The sequence below is a fragment of the Conger conger genome, chromosome 2, assembly GCF_963514075.1.
Source record: "Conger conger chromosome 2, fConCon1.1, whole genome shotgun sequence".
Lineage (NCBI taxonomy): Eukaryota > Metazoa > Chordata > Actinopteri > Anguilliformes > Congridae > Conger > Conger conger.
The window spans coordinates 74,635,022-74,650,542 of record NC_083761.1 but is presented as its reverse complement, the minus strand read 5'-3'; the positions used below and the strand labels follow the sequence as shown (position 1 = coordinate 74,650,542).

General features: G+C 43.3%; 1 protein-coding gene across 2 annotated transcripts; it reads left to right on the top strand.

Moving 5' to 3' along the window:
- The first annotated feature begins 154 nt into the window (after positions 1-154).
- LOC133122354 (protein FAM83F-like) lies at positions 155-12,362 on the top strand. Of its 2 annotated transcripts, none has more exons than XM_061232303.1 (5): positions 155-270; positions 8,085-8,252; positions 8,584-8,705; positions 8,935-9,686; positions 10,065-12,362. In XM_061232303.1, exons 1-5 carry the CDS (start codon positions 205-207, stop codon positions 10,112-10,114), a joined length of 1,158 nt encoding a protein of 385 aa, XP_061088287.1. In that variant the 5' UTR covers positions 155-204; the 3' UTR covers positions 10,115-12,362. The 2 variants fall into 2 exon arrangements, with proteins under 2 accessions (XP_061088287.1, XP_061088286.1); XM_061232302.1 differs by lacking the exon at positions 155-270 and adding an exon at positions 313-860.
- Positions 12,363-15,521: the final 3,159 nt, after the last annotated feature.

Below are 15,521 nucleotides of genomic sequence, written 5' to 3'. Positions count from 1 at the left end.
AACATGAATGAAAATTAATGACAGCAACAAAAATAAGGCAGATAACAAACCATCGTGGCAAGGGCACTTGTTGGGTAAAAGGGGCAGGTGTTCAGGCACACGAAGATATCCAGATACATTGTTGTAACGCTGAAATTAACCAGGTGAGAGTAGCTGGAAATTGATCATTCCGCTACACATTCAGTCGTGCTAATCCCCGTTCATATGGACACGATCACAAAGAAGACTACTTGTATTACTAACTATAACTCCTCCCCGTTCACCCTATGGGTAAGTTCTCAGCGCACCTGTAGCATTCCTGTATTGCACACACAGGTATAGTGAAGGCGAGAGGATAGCGTCCGGCGCCTAAAAAAATAACAAGGGAGGCGGTATTTTTTTTAGCTACAATGGCAGACTCTCAATTGATGTGCATGGACGATGGTCATATCAACGAAAAAATAATGGAGTCAAATCCAGAATTTTACTACAGCGAGGAGCAACGTGCGGCGCTTGAGCAGCTCCTGATAAACGGTGACGGCGCATTTAAAGACAGGCTAAAAGAGGACAAGGTTAATGACTTCCTCTCTGCGAGGGAGATCAAATCCATTCGGCACACTTTTCAGGAACACTGCACGGACAGTGAAGATAATCTGGACTCGGCGCCGGCGCCGGCCCAGACGGTCAAACGAGACTCGGGGATCCACTCCACATACTGGCCCCAAATGTCAGATGTTGAGGTGCCACCCTTAGACATTGGCTGGCCAGACGGCAGCTCTTATAAAGGAGTAACACGAGTAATGGTTCACACGAATCCGCCGAAAGAAAATTGTCCTCGTATTAAGCAAGTGGTACGGAAAATGATTCAAGAGTCCAATAAGGTAAGAGTACGTCCAGTATTGCAGGAAGCGACAAACTCAGGGATTGAGTGTCCATCACATGACTCCTAAACGGAATCCCTTTCTCTTCGGTGTTTTCTGACTGCAAATGACTTTAACCATTCAATACACATCGCTCATATTTATTTTTAATACTACTAACAAGCATGGTATGAAACGTACGCGGTGGTAATGGCGTAAACTGTTTGTACCCTCATGGGTTACGTTTGTTTTTAATAATGAAATAGTTTTTTATTTTATTTTATTATTGACGTCATTATCTTATAAATAAAGGGAAGTTTTATCTATCGTTTTCGAGAAATGAAAGTGAGAAGTGTAGTATGGTTTTAGTTTTTAGGCATACACAGTATTTAACCACTGAAACCAGTAAAACATGTTATAGGCTTTTGTATGCTAGTAGCAAACCTGGGAGGTTGGAGTATTTGCTGGTTTGGACTCAATGTGTCTCAAAATGATTGTTCATCAGAGCTTTCATAGTTAATAAATATGTTAACTTTTTGAATGAGAGGATCAACTAGAATATGGATGACAATTATAATGACTTGTATTATACCACAGAATGCAGAAATCAAGCAGAAACACAGAATGCAAAAAGGTCAGACCATCAAAAATGAGATTGATAATCTGTGACCGAGTAGTTTGCCTGAGTTTCACTTACTTCAGTTACAAAAATCTATTCACACAGTATCTGAGCAGCATTATGTAACAGCCAGTGGCTGGCTCAGGAGGGATGTCATGCCCAGACAATAGAATGAAAGTGAAGTGTTTATATTCCCAGGATGGGAAATTACAGATTTCTGGAAGGAACTTCAGCTATACAACAGCATGGCTGTCCAGATTGGTGCTAGCCTGAAACTCCAGAGAGAGTCCTAATCCCCCCAAAAGCATATATCTAATGTGTAATTCATCATATATGTAATATATGTGATTATCTGATCAGCCAATCATGTGGCAGCAACTCAGTGCTTAAAAGCATGCAGACGTGGTCAAGAGGTTCAGTTGTTGTTCTGGCCAGACATCATAATGGGGAAGAAATGTGACTTTCACTGGACAGACACAGTGGTTTGAGTATCTCAGAAACAGCTGATCTCCTGGGATTTTCACCAAAACTAGCCAGACGAAGACTGGAAAGACATTGCCTAGTCTGATGAATCTTAATTTCTGCTGCAACATGCAGATGATAGGGTCTGAATTTGGAGTAAACAACATGAATCCTTGGAACCATCCTGTCTAGTGGAGTTTTAGTGGAGGTTTTGTAATGGCATGGGGAATGTTTTCTTGCCGCACACCTTTATTCAAATTTAGCATTGTTTAAATACCACAGCCTACCTGAGTTATTGTTGTTGACTGTGTATCCCTTGATGGCCACAGTCTACCCATCTTCTGATACCTACTTCCAGCAAAATACGGAACCATGTCACAAAGTGCATGTGATCTCAAACTGGTTCGACAAATGTGGCAATGAGTTTGTTCAGTTTATACTCCAATGGTCTCAATCCAATAAACACCTTTTGGATGTGGGGGATGGGAGATTTGCAGCATGAATGTGCAGCCAACAAATAAGGTCCGTGCTCCAGCTGTGTGGATCTTATCGTACACCAGAGCTTGAACCTCCAACCGTCTGGGGCCCAGTCATGTACCTTAGCCACTAGCCGCTAGGCTACAGACTTCCTGTCTGGAACTAACACCTGGACAATGGTAACAAGGGGGAGAAAGTTTAGGAATAATGTTGACTCCCAGCAAGACTGTGGCATTCCAGGACATGGGGGTGCATATTCCTGGCCCATGAAACAGTTTAATAGAGCTGTAAGCCACGCTGTCACTACTTTTAAATGCCATTTCCGAGTAAGTCACACAACTGCTGTGTCAGCCCTGCTGGAGCAGTCCGGCTCTGTGGCGGTGCCGGGCTGCACTGGATTATTCACTGTTTGCAGGTTGGACAGGGAAGGTTTACTTTGAGGGAGGGAACAGCTGTGTGAATAAACAGCAGAAAAAAACCCTGCCTTCAGCAACCTTGAAGAAAAGCACTCACACACACACACAGGCACTCAGGCATGTACGCACGTACACACACACACAGGCACGCTCGCATGTACGCACACACTCACACACAGACGCGCACAAACACACACAGGGAAAGTTGGGGTGAAATTATTATCTACAATCATGTCTGGTACGATAAAGGGATTCGCTTGCATCACAGCCTAAACAACCAGTTATTCAAACCCACACACAGTGGTAACAGTGACATGGAGATGGCGGCCTGCAGGAATCCCACAGCCCCTGTCATTCCGAGTGCTTCAGTGAGTTTTCAAGCACACTTCTTCCCGCTGTACATCAACGAGCTGGGGAAAGTATCTACAGTATATCTACTGTATTTGTGTGTGTGTGTGTGTGTGTGCGTCTGCATGCAAGTGTGTATGTGCGTGTGCGTATGTGCGTGTGCGTATGTGCGTGTGCGTGTGTGTGTGTGTGTGTGTGTGTGTGTGTGTGTGTGTTTGTGTGTGTGTAGTTGATAACCTACAATTTGGATTTGATTTAGATTACTGTTACCTTCCAAAGTTGCAGTTGGTCTGAATAAAGTGGGAAATATCCTCCATTCACTTCAGCTTAAAAAATGGTTGTGTTAGCTGTGCTGTCTGTAAAGCTGTAAAATAAAGTATATTCTGAGTGACAGGAAGATTACAGATAGATTAACACTGCATAGCTTTCCAGACACAACATTTTTACATTTTTTTTACTGAAATGATATAAATTTTTATTTTCTACCGAGGAAGATACAAGACAACCTGAGCCCATTATCTGGGTTTTCAGAGCAACGTTTACCTAATAATGATTGCCATGGTTCCTAATATTAATTCTCCCATTTGGCATCAGTCATACTCTGTCTGATGTAGAAAATACAGTATTAGTCAAAAAGAGTGCTGAATGCTACTGTATGTAATTTGGCTCAGACAAGTTACACTAGTTTTTGTCTATAATAAATAGGAATTCTAGTATGCAATTTAAGAGTGAGAAAAGCACAGAATACAATTCAGAAATGTACATATTATTTCTTTTTTTATTTATGCTTTCCATGATTGCTAATTATTTGTTTATTTTTCTCTGGCTGCTATGAGTAACAATATTTGCAGTTGCCATGGTTATTCTGCATTTTTATCATTGTCATATCTGCCCATTGTGATTTACAAGTGCATATGAATGATCACTTTCATTATGAAAACAGTCTTTTTAATATGGCATCCTCCATGCAACTGTTGTCATAAATAATGATTACTCATCCCTCTCATAATGCTAACTCTTGTCTGTCTGATAATGTGTTTGCCAGTACATCACTGTGCCTGGCAATCATTCTGAACGTTTATTCAATAGTTTTCCTTCCATGAAAACATCAGTATGTTTACAAAATGATCAGCAATGCAGGTAAATTGTAATGACTTTCAGGACAGATAAGTGTATTTACATGTGCAGTGGTTTGTGGGTATTTACTTCACTGTTGGTGCTTCCCCTGCCCTGAGCTCTCTCAGCAGTGTCTGAGTCTGGTTACAGTTGTGATGAGACAAGTGCTCTATTTTCATGCCAGTGAGCTGTTGACTGTCTCCTGTGCCTCTCAGAGAGACATTAACAACATATTTATTCTGTCCATTTGGGATTTAATGGCACCCCAAATGTACAGTCACTTTAAGACTAGCAAGTGCACTAAAAGCCAAAAAAACGTTTTCTATTTAACAAATTTGTTTTTATATTTCCATTTTTCATAAATTATACATTTAGAATTGTCTGATAAAATTAAGGGTTAATCACAGTAATAGTGTGATAATTCTAATTAATGTTTATACTGTACTAAACTATGTACACAGTCTTGTGTGGATTCAGAAAGTGATAACCTTTCTAAGGGTATTCTACATGGCACCATAAAGAGTTGTCCTACATATGATAAATGAAGAGCCTTGTTTTGATACAGACTATACTTTCTTTTTCAACATATGCACTTGTCTGTTTAGGCCTGTTGTATCTGTTTAGCGCAATTGCGTTTGTTTAGTGTGATTACTGTGCCAGTGGGGAAGTCCTGGCATGGCCTTCTCATCAGCGCTGTCATCTAAATGCAGACTGGTCCATCAGGTCTCCCTCAGAACCAGGAAATGGCAGCGCTGCCAGATGGACATTTCAGACCAGGGCATCCTGGGAAGTTTGCAGTGTGTGTTCTGGGCCACAACAGAGGCTGTGTGTTTTGAAACAAGTTGTTTCGCTATAAAAAAAAGCTGCAGTGTCATCAGATGTCGGGAGATAACAGGAAATGCATATTTGAGTTATGCATCGTTAAAAGCTTGTGTCTTCACCTTTGAAGCATATATTGGTTTTCCTTGGAATTTCTTTTAAACCTATGTGTCGATGTTTCATTAGTCGCTCTGGATAGGATCGTCAGCTAAATGTATTATGTAAATGTGTTTTGTTGTTTTAATGGTGGTGTGTGCCTTCTTGAATGCATTTCCATGCGTGTTGGCGCATCAGTGACAACAGTGGTTTGTGTCTTTGCATAAGGCAGCTGATGTGGTGACCTGGGCCTCAGTAAAGCATTAGCCGTGTAATAACAATCATTTTCACGCTGAAAAATGAGGCATTACAGGATCAGCAAATCACTCACACTGTTTTGCCAGTGTGATTAAAACACACTTTGTCATTACTATTGCGAGAGGCACACTTATGACTCAGATTTCATGATAATGTTTACAGTTTCTTTGAACTGTTAATGCAGGCTATTACAAGTTGTGAATCTTTTTTTTTTTGTAGTGATAAAAAATCTTGTGAAATCTTGTGTAAAGCTGGATTATGAACTAAATTCAGAATGCTACTCAAAGATAAAAATAAATAGTTTCTGTGAAACACAAATTGCACGATTACTGTATATTTGGCCAGTATTTTTCAAACTTGGGTAGGCGATCTTTGGGCGCGAGCAAATCTGGCCAAAAGTAGAAAGATTTTGACTGTATACAGTGGTGAAAAACCAACCCCTTCCTCTCCAGTCAGTCAGGATGTGTGCCACAATTTCTGATAGACAGGTAAGGCTCCTGGCTGAGAGCTGCCCTCACTGGATGTTAGCTACGGGAAGCGATCCATCCATCCATCCATTATCTGAACCCGCTTATCCTGATCAGGGTCGCAGGGGGGCTGGAGCCTATCCCAGCATACATTGGGCGAAAGGCAGGAATACACCTTGGACAGGTCGCCAGTCTATCACAGGGCACACACACCATTCACTCACACACTCATACCTACGGGCAATTTAGACTCTCGAATCAGCCTAACGTGCATGTCTTTGGACTGTGGGAGGAAACCGGAGTACCCGGAGGAAACCCACGCAGACACGGGGAGAACATGCAAACTCCGCACAGAGAGGCCCTGGCCGACGGGGATTCGAACCCAGGACCTCCTTGCTGTGAGGTGGCAGTGCTACCCACTGCACCATCCGTGCCGCCTACGGGAAGCGATGAAACACGGAATTCCCTGAACATCTGTCCTTGAACAGTCACAGATATCAGAGCAGTTACTTTATTGCTAGCTGGTGGAATGTGAAGAGAATGTCACCAAATATTACCAAAAAATGGCCTACCCCAGCTGCATCATTCACATGGTCTTTGTGCTCAGGCAGAGTGTTCAGCAGGGTGTTCAGCAGGTGCTTATCCAGGTAGAATATACACTCAGTGAGCACTTTATTAGGTATTTATTAGACTTATTTTTTATCTTCTGCTGCTGTAGCCTACCCACTAAGATGTTTGACATGTTGTGTGTTCAGAGATGCTCTTCTGTATACCACTGTTGTAATGTGTGGGTATTTGCATTACTGTCACCTTCCTGTCAGCTTTGACCCGTCTGGCCATTTTTCTCTGACTCATTAAGAAGGCGTTTCTGCCAGCAGATCTGCAGCTCACTGGATGTTTTTTGAGATACTCAAACCACCCTGTCTGGCACCAACAATCATTCCATGGTCAAAGTCACTTAGATCACATTTCATGTGAACAGTACCTGAAGCTCCTGACCCGTATCTGCATCATTTTATGCATGTCACTGCTGCCACATGATTGGCCAATTAGATAATCGCATGAATAAGTAGCTGAACAGTTATTCCTTATAAAGTGCTCAGTGAGAGTATCTAAATGTCAAGTGAAGAGAAAAAGACTTTGAACCCTCTTCAGACTAACCAAACAAGTTTTTCCTGAACATCAATGTTTGAATTCTTGTCATTCGATTAAGACAAAAGCCTTTCCATGGTGTCAGATTAGCATACCATCAGCAAATATTCATGTAATGAATGAACATGAATAATTTAGCACAGTTGTGCAAGTGCTTTAATGATGGCACATCTTTACTTGCAAGTTTGAGAATGTTGTTAGCCAAGTCTCATACGATTGTTCACCTTAGTATGTCAATACACTTCTGTCTCTCTTGAACTGTACGTTGCTAAGCAAATCAACTGTCCTGACAAATATATGAAGTTATACTATGGACGTATCCAATAGTCTAATCAAAGTCTTTGATGTTTTGAGGAGAGGGCTGATAAGGTTGGATACGCTAGCCTTAGTGGTGTTTAGGGAATTAACAGGGCTTATAAGGTGAGAGATGTTAGCCATTTTAGTGTAGAGAGTATTGAGAGGACTGATAGCACAATAGTACAGCCATTGGGCCCTTGAGAAAGGCCCTTAACCCCGCATTGCTCCAGGGGGGATTGTCCCCTGCTTAGTCTCATAAACTGTGAGCCACTTTGGATAAAAGCGTTAGCTAAATAACACAATTTAAATTAATTAATTACAGACTATTGAGAGGGCTACTGAGACGAGAGATGTTATCTGTTTTAGTGTACAGAGTACAGAGAGGGCTGATGAGGTGATAGATGTTAGTTTCACTGGGGTACAGAGTACAGAGACTGGTGAAGAGGTGATCGATGTCAGTCTCACTGGTGTACAGAGTACAGAGAGGGGTGAAGAGGTGATAGATGTCAGTCTCACTGGTGTACAGAGTACAGAGAGGGGTGAAGAGGTGATAGATGTCAGTCTCACTGGTGTACAGAGTACAGAGAGGGGTGAAGAGGTGATAGATGTCAGTCTCACTGGTGTACAGAGTACAGAGAGGGGTGAAGAGGTGATAGATGTCATTATCACTGGTGTACAGAGTACAGTCATCCCATCCTGAGGCTGTGCTGTGCTGCAGGTGGTGGCGGTGGTCATGGACCTTCTCACGGACCTCCAGATCCTGCAGGACCTGCTGGACGCAGCCTGCAAGCGCAGCGTCTCCGTCTACATCCTGCTGGACAGAGGCGGCGAGCCGCACTTCCTGGATATGTGCAGTCGGCTGCAGGTCAGCGCACGGCATCTTAGGGTGAGTTATCTTTAGCTGCGTTCATAAAAATCACAACTGCCCTGATAAAACATCCCCACTGACTTGATGATGATGAGGCAAAACAAGCCTAACTAGGGATGGGAGTTGGAAACTAGCATAATCTCTAGATAATCTCTGTATGCAGAACATCAGCTACATGAACCTGGTGTAAACTTGCAGTAATGATGCTACGTCTCTTGGCATTGTGCCTTCTCAGATGAACATTAAATGAAATGAAGATTCTAATGCCACCTTTATCCAATGGTGTGTGTGTGTGTATGGGCATGCATGCATGTGTATGTGTGTGTGTTTGCGTGTGTGTCACCCTCAGAACATCAGGGTGCGGACAGTACAGGGGGGCGGTCTACTGCTGGCTCCTGGGAAGCTCCCGGGCTCTCTGTGCAACAGATACATGCTGGTAGATGGAGACAAGGTCATGTTCGGGTCATACAGGTGAGCGCTTACTATTCTGATCCTTTCTGTGAGAGACAGTGTTTTTTCTATGTCTATATTAGTCTCAAATTGATTAAAATGTTTAAAACGATTACCAATCCTGCTGATAATAATGGAATTCCAGCCATGGGATGACCAGTGAGCATGATCCTACCAGTTCATCGGCATTTTTGAGCGATCATTTAACAACTGTGTCGTGAAAGTTGCGTTTTGTTTTTCTGTCCATCAGCTTCACGTGGAGTTCCTCCCGGATCGACCGGAGCACGATGCTCCTCATGACAGGACACGTGGTGGACACCTTCGACCGTGATTTTCGAGAGCTCTACGCCGTCTCCGAAGAAGTGGACCTCTACGGCGAGCTCCACATCGAGAAGGAACTGGCGCCGATGCCCGCCCCCGTTCGGCCAAAGGTCGAGCATCAGGCCCCTCCCCCCACCTCCCGCTTTATGCTTCAGCTGGGAGACCCCCGGGACATCAGGACCAAAATCCCGGCGCACAAGTACTACAACCCCAAGTACTCTCTGGTGGTGGGCTCCCTGCAAGACATCTCAAGCGCCGAGTCGCCCACTGAGCCAGCGACCCAGAGCAACACGATCCTGAAGGCCAACAGCGAGAGGCCGGACAGGCCCTCCCCGCAGCCCGACTTGCCCGCTGACTCTGAGGGGAAAGGGAGCTTGCGACGGCCCAAAGGACTCGCTCTACTGGTGAAGAAGCCCAGCATCAGGAGTCTCCTCCGGGTGAAAACGGCCGATCTGAACGGCGGAGGCGGCGATGTCTCATCTCCCTCCCCTACTCGCGCTTCACGCAGGTCTATAAAATTCTTCCCCCCACGCCTCACCATCGGGGGCCCCGTGGACAAGGAGCCGGGGGACAAATCTGGAGACAAAGAGGCTTCCCCACAGATCAAAGGAAGGCTCGGGTCCTTATCGAGAGGATCCAAAAACTCATCCCTGCAGAAGGTTAACTCACAGGAAGGGGAGGGTAGGTCCATGCTTTCCTTCTTCAACCCTTCTCTATTACAAGTGATGGTTAAATTGGGGTTCAGTTTCACTGTAAGGCTAATGATCGCAGAATGCTCACCCATTTTTGTTGTTTCGGCATTTGGCAATCTGCTGGCCTGTAGCGTAGTGGTTAAGGTACATGATTCGGACCCGCAAGGTCGGTGGTTCAATCCCCGATCAATAAGATCCGCACAACTGTTGGGCCCTTGAGCAAGGCCCTTAACCCTGCATTGTTCCAGGGGAGGATTGTCTCCTGCTTAGTCTAATCAACTGTACGTCGCTCTGGATGAGAGCGTCTGCCAAATGGCATTAATGTAATGTAATGTAAGGATGTTAATGTGTCCTTTATCTCTCTTAGCCCCGAAAGCACAGGAGCAATCAGAAAAGGGACCGTGCATTATATCCTGAGAATGAAGAACAGAAGCCTAGAAGAATTTTAAGACATTGATCTGTGTGATCAGCTTTTCTAAGGCGGAAAAACATCTGAGAAGGAACAACTTCAGAGGACTCGAGTTGAACTTGAGCAATACAACATGCTCCGTAGACGTGATATTTTCGGTATTAAGATGCCATAATGAACAAGATAATCACTGTCGTGTGTTTACTGTTTTCCGGGAGCGGTGTGTATACGTCACAGGTGCATAGTTCCAGTGGTTGAAGGTGACAGAACCTGCTGGTTTGCATTCCACCCTCAGGTCTTAATCATTTGCTGGAAGTCATTACAGGTACAAGAAGTAAACTTTCCTAGGGCAGGGAGGTGGGTGTTCTCCCGCCCTGGAATTTCTCCCTGAATAGCCTGTGTGAAGAAGATTTATGGATGACAACACACAAAGGAGGACTCTTGAACACTGAAATATTTCAGTGAATTATCATATGAATTATCTTGCGTGTATATCTATTGTGTATATATAAAGAAAGAATATTAGAACAGTGAATTATTGATAGCTTTGCACTCGAGTCCTACAACCAGGCTTTTTAGGAGCTAGAAAACAGCATTTTAATGAACCATGGACTACTTCTCAAGAAAAAAAACAATGAATTTTCAACACTGTGAAATGGTGTCTGCATGTAAAGTTATTATTCACGATGTCAGCTGTTGCCAATAGCAGTTTATCCTGGGTGTATTGCATAAATCTAATATATGAGGCATTATTTATCTGGTCACACTTTACAATAAGGGTCCATTTACTATCATTACTTAATGAAGTAATCACCATTAATTAATTGTTAACTAATAACTAATGCAACTATAATTGACCGCTAATTAATGCTGTTTGTGACCCTTTTTGTATAGGTGAAAACATCCTATGAAATACATAATTGACATTTCATAAATGCATGAGTGGTTAATAAGCATTACTTAACCGTAATTAACTATTCATTCATGCTATTTGTAATCATTATTATGCTGAAGGCATAGATCCCTTAAGTAACTTTCTCTAATGTCTTTATGAATGACTTAATAATGATTTTCTGAGACATTAATTAACAGTTCATGGTTGCTGATTATTGCACAAGCTAATGCTAAATAATGTACCCATATTGTAAAGTGTGACCTATTATCATAATGCTTACTCCTGAACTTTTTTTGCCTCAGTATTACAGGTGATAGGAAAAAGTCATGAGGCTGAGGATGGATGTTCTAAATATGAAAAACACTACAACTTCAAAATTAAACAGCCTTTTCCTTTTTATGAGAACACAAAATATCTAATGCTTCATGTTTTTATACTTTTGGTTCATATACTATTACGTCACAAACTAAGTAGAGTGAGTCCAAATAAATTATAATGTCTTAAGTTTGATAAATCCATTTGAGAATATTTTTTGCCATGTTAGTTGGATTTAGTTTAACCTTTCTTATAATTCTCTTATCATTTACATCAGTGAGAAACAGCTGCAGTGACTGCAGACCTAATACTGTATGCATAAGATTACCTATAAAATTAGATAAATAGAACATTTGTCTGGCTGTTTGAATGCCAAACGTGTCAGTCCGGTGAAGCAGTGAAACCGCGGAGGAAACGCAATGCCGAAAGCTTTTCAGTTTGTTTTCAGAGGGAGGGTGAAAATTTGTTTTTTCCCACCCATGTTTGGGGAGAGGCAAGTGTGAAAGTTCACTTCTGCACAGACTGAAAGAGGAGTGCCTTCCAACAGAGTCAAAAACGGACTCTTTCAGAACAAAGTTAAGGAGGCCTGCAAACTAACCAACTAGTATGAGTTTCATAATGTACGTTTTTGGGCTGTGTTGCTACTTTCCTCTCTCTCTGCTCTTTTAAAAAAATGCAATGTGGTATTGCCACACTTTTAATAAGCTACTCGGGCCAGTGCTTTAAGGGCAGATGTGTAATAAGCTCAGTTTTACGTTGTGGTCTATATCGGGCCCTTCTCTGGCTGCTGAGCTGCGGGTTGTAGCTAGCCCGGGGTTACTGCGATCTCTCAGTATGCTAGCCTTAGTGATCCTTGACTTAGCTAACGCTCAGAACTGGGCCCTCTGAAAACTGGAGTCAGTCGTGTGTAGCACGAAGGCACCATGTTTATCATAACAGTCCATGTTACAGACTGTGTATGTGTTGTTTTTGAGCACAGTGAGAAGTTGTCAAAACATCAGTTTTAATTGACTGCTGAATAAAATGTTCTGGTGGCTATATTTGTATACCTCTCTGCGGTGTGAATCACAAGACAGAGGCAGAATGTGTGTGTGTGCGTGCACATGCAATTGTATTTGTGTATTTGGCCTATATGTGTTTGTGTGTGTGTGTGTCCTGTGTGTGTGTGTGTGTGTGTGTCCTGCATGTGTGTATCCTGTGTGTGTGTGTGTCCTGTGTGTGTGTCCTGCGTGTGTGTGTGTGTACGGTATGTGTGTGTGTCCTGCTCGTGTGTGTATCCTGTGTGTGTGTGTCCTGTGTGTGTGTGTCCTGCGTGTGTGTGAGTATCCTGTGTGTGTGCGTGTCCTGCGTGTGTGTGAGTATCCTGTGTGTGTTGCAAGGCCTAACCACAGAGGGGAAGTGCAGGCTTGCAGGGGTTGCTGTGCAGAGATGGTGTAACTCAGAGACAGGAAGCTGACAGGGGCCCACACAGAATGGCTCAGCACAGAGTGTGGGGCAGCAACACAACCACTGCACAACCATCCACGCCTCCATGGCAACATGACTGCCCTGTTATAAACATAGGAGTAGGGGGCACTCATCCATCAGGTACTCAGTGAAGGACTTCAGCCCACGTATGAGGGGTGTCTTTCAAGATGACGATGCCCCCATCCACAAAGCAATTCCCAGTTTCCAGATCTGAACCCATGAATATGCATGTATAGCATGTTTTTCACATTTATGAGCTGAGCATTAGCTAAATTCCTATGGACGAGCGGTGTAGTATTACTCCCCTGTGAAACAAACAGTATACCTGGTTATATTTGGTATCCATTTTAATTATACTGTACTTCAAGTACATTGAAGTATAAAATAGTACGCATCAGTTATACTTCAGCATAGTATTTTTCACGTGTTTCAATGCCATGGTGCATTCTGCCCACATGGGCTGCCCAGCAAACTATGAAGTGACTTGAATCTTCTGTTCTTGCTTAATTATAATGACCCACTATCAATACATTTCTTGTTGTCATTAAAGCATAACTGGACAATAGCCTGTAAGACATCATTCATCATTCATATCATTACAACTGACCTCTTTAATTTACTGAACAAATATAGCACCACAACAAAATGTCTTGGTAAGCATTCACTGTATGCTGTATGCGATTAAACAAATCTGTGCAATTTCCAAACTGGTCAGCAGAGGGCACCCTCTGAAAACAGCTGAACGAGATCTCCTGGGGGCTTCAGGCATTGTAGTCTCACTTCCTCATTGCTGAATTAATGTACACTGAAAGCTATGAGGTGGACAACCATAGAAATAAATAAAAAACGCTGGTACACAGTTGTCATTACAGATCATTACATGGAATTGTGGGCAGGCATGCTAAATCAGAGAACTTTCAGATCTATACTTATGCTACTATTTTGAATAACAGTCTACAGTCTATATTTCAAGGTATAGTATTTCAAGAGATCACCTATCTCGAGTATGGCGTGTGGATTATACCTCCATTCCATTCTGACTGTTAAGACAATTCACTGCTCTGGGGGAGGGAGTTGGGAAGGGGATGGGCAGTTCGGTGGGTGAGAGGGGGGTGTTTTTTTTGTTGTTGTTGCATTGCTTTTTCTGTGTTTGCTCTCATGTAGTGAAAGACATTTCATCAGTTCTGAGAATTCAGAGGTGAATCTCAACTTATTTCTCTGCCTTGGATCCTTGCAGTGTGTTGTGTGCCTTCCTCTTCTCGATAGGCCGATGCCCTTCTCACAATGAAAGAGGAAGTGAGGTTGGCAGAGGGAAATAGCTTTATTTAGTCAGTGTGTGTGTGTGTGTGTGTGTGTGTGAGAGAGAGAGAGAGAGAGAGAGAGAGAGAGAGTGTGTGAGTGTGTTTGTGTGTGTGTGTACGTGCACAGAACCACATGGAAGCCCAGGTTCCCGCTGGCCTTGAAAGGAGGGGTTGCTGCAGCCGCGGGGAAGTTTCACCTGGTGGCAGTTACTGGCTTTTTTCAGGTAACACTGCTTGGAAAGGAGAAGCCCACGGTTTCTGAACCTGAACAGGAAAGCGAGTGTTGAGCCTTTTCTGTGCATCTGGGTTAAGGGGAGGTGAGGGATGTTATTGCTACAGGAGGTAGAGGGTGGAGTAATCTGGAGTTGGGGTCATGGGTGTGGTAACGTCAGCACTGTTCTGTTGAGCAGACGTAAATGTAGCTGTGGGTTGCGTTTGTACATGTGTACGGAATCTGCCATCCAAACCATTGTCTTTGACTGGCCTTCTGCACAGAGTTTACGGTAACACTTTACTTCAACCCCTCACAGATAAACGTATGACATCAACTGACATGATCCGTTAATCCATCTTGTTACAGTTGCTATGTGTTACGTCAGCCTTACAGCGAGGTAAGGCATTACCAAATTTACATGGGGCAGCCTGTAGCGTAGTGGTTAAGGTGAATGACTAGGACACGCAAGGTTGGTGGTTCTAATCCCGGTGTAGCCACAATTAGATCCACACAGCCGTTGGGCCCTTGAGCGAGGCCCTTAACCCTGCATTGCTCCAGGGGAGGATTGTCTCCTGCTTAGTCTAAACAACTGTATGTCGCTCTGGATAAGAGTGTCTGCCAAATGCCAGTAATGTAATGTAATGTGATCTTTTCTCTGCCAAGTCCTTTTTCCTTGAGCTATTTTCTTGTTATTATGTTTTAAATGCTTTTTCGGTGGTGTCAACTGATGTTGACAATGAGCTTAGCGTGCTACGTGACTCATTATGAGTGTGGTGAAGCTGGTCTCCTTTTGCCCTCAGGACCTGCAGTCCCACACAGGAAGATGTTCAGTCTTAAATCAACTGTTAGAGAGCGTAAGGGCCCTACTGGACTCATATGTACTCTGTCAGAGCTGAATTAAGATTGGACATTTTACACTGGACATTTTACTGTGCATTGCACTGTCTTTAGGGCCACGCACAATCCAAACTCGGGGAGAGAGGCCTGCATTGGCAAAGTAGCACCGCATTACATGTGGGCATTTAGCAGATGTTCTTGCCCAGAGCGATTTAAACAGATTAAATCTTTCACACGTAATCCATTTATTCAGCTACTGGCACAGTTCATGCTAATCCTCTTGCTCCAGGGAACAATGGCGCAATAATGAAGAGAGCGTTCATCTGAATCAGACGTCAGACTAGAAACATCAGCTGCCTGACCACAGCTAAAGCTGCACACACAAT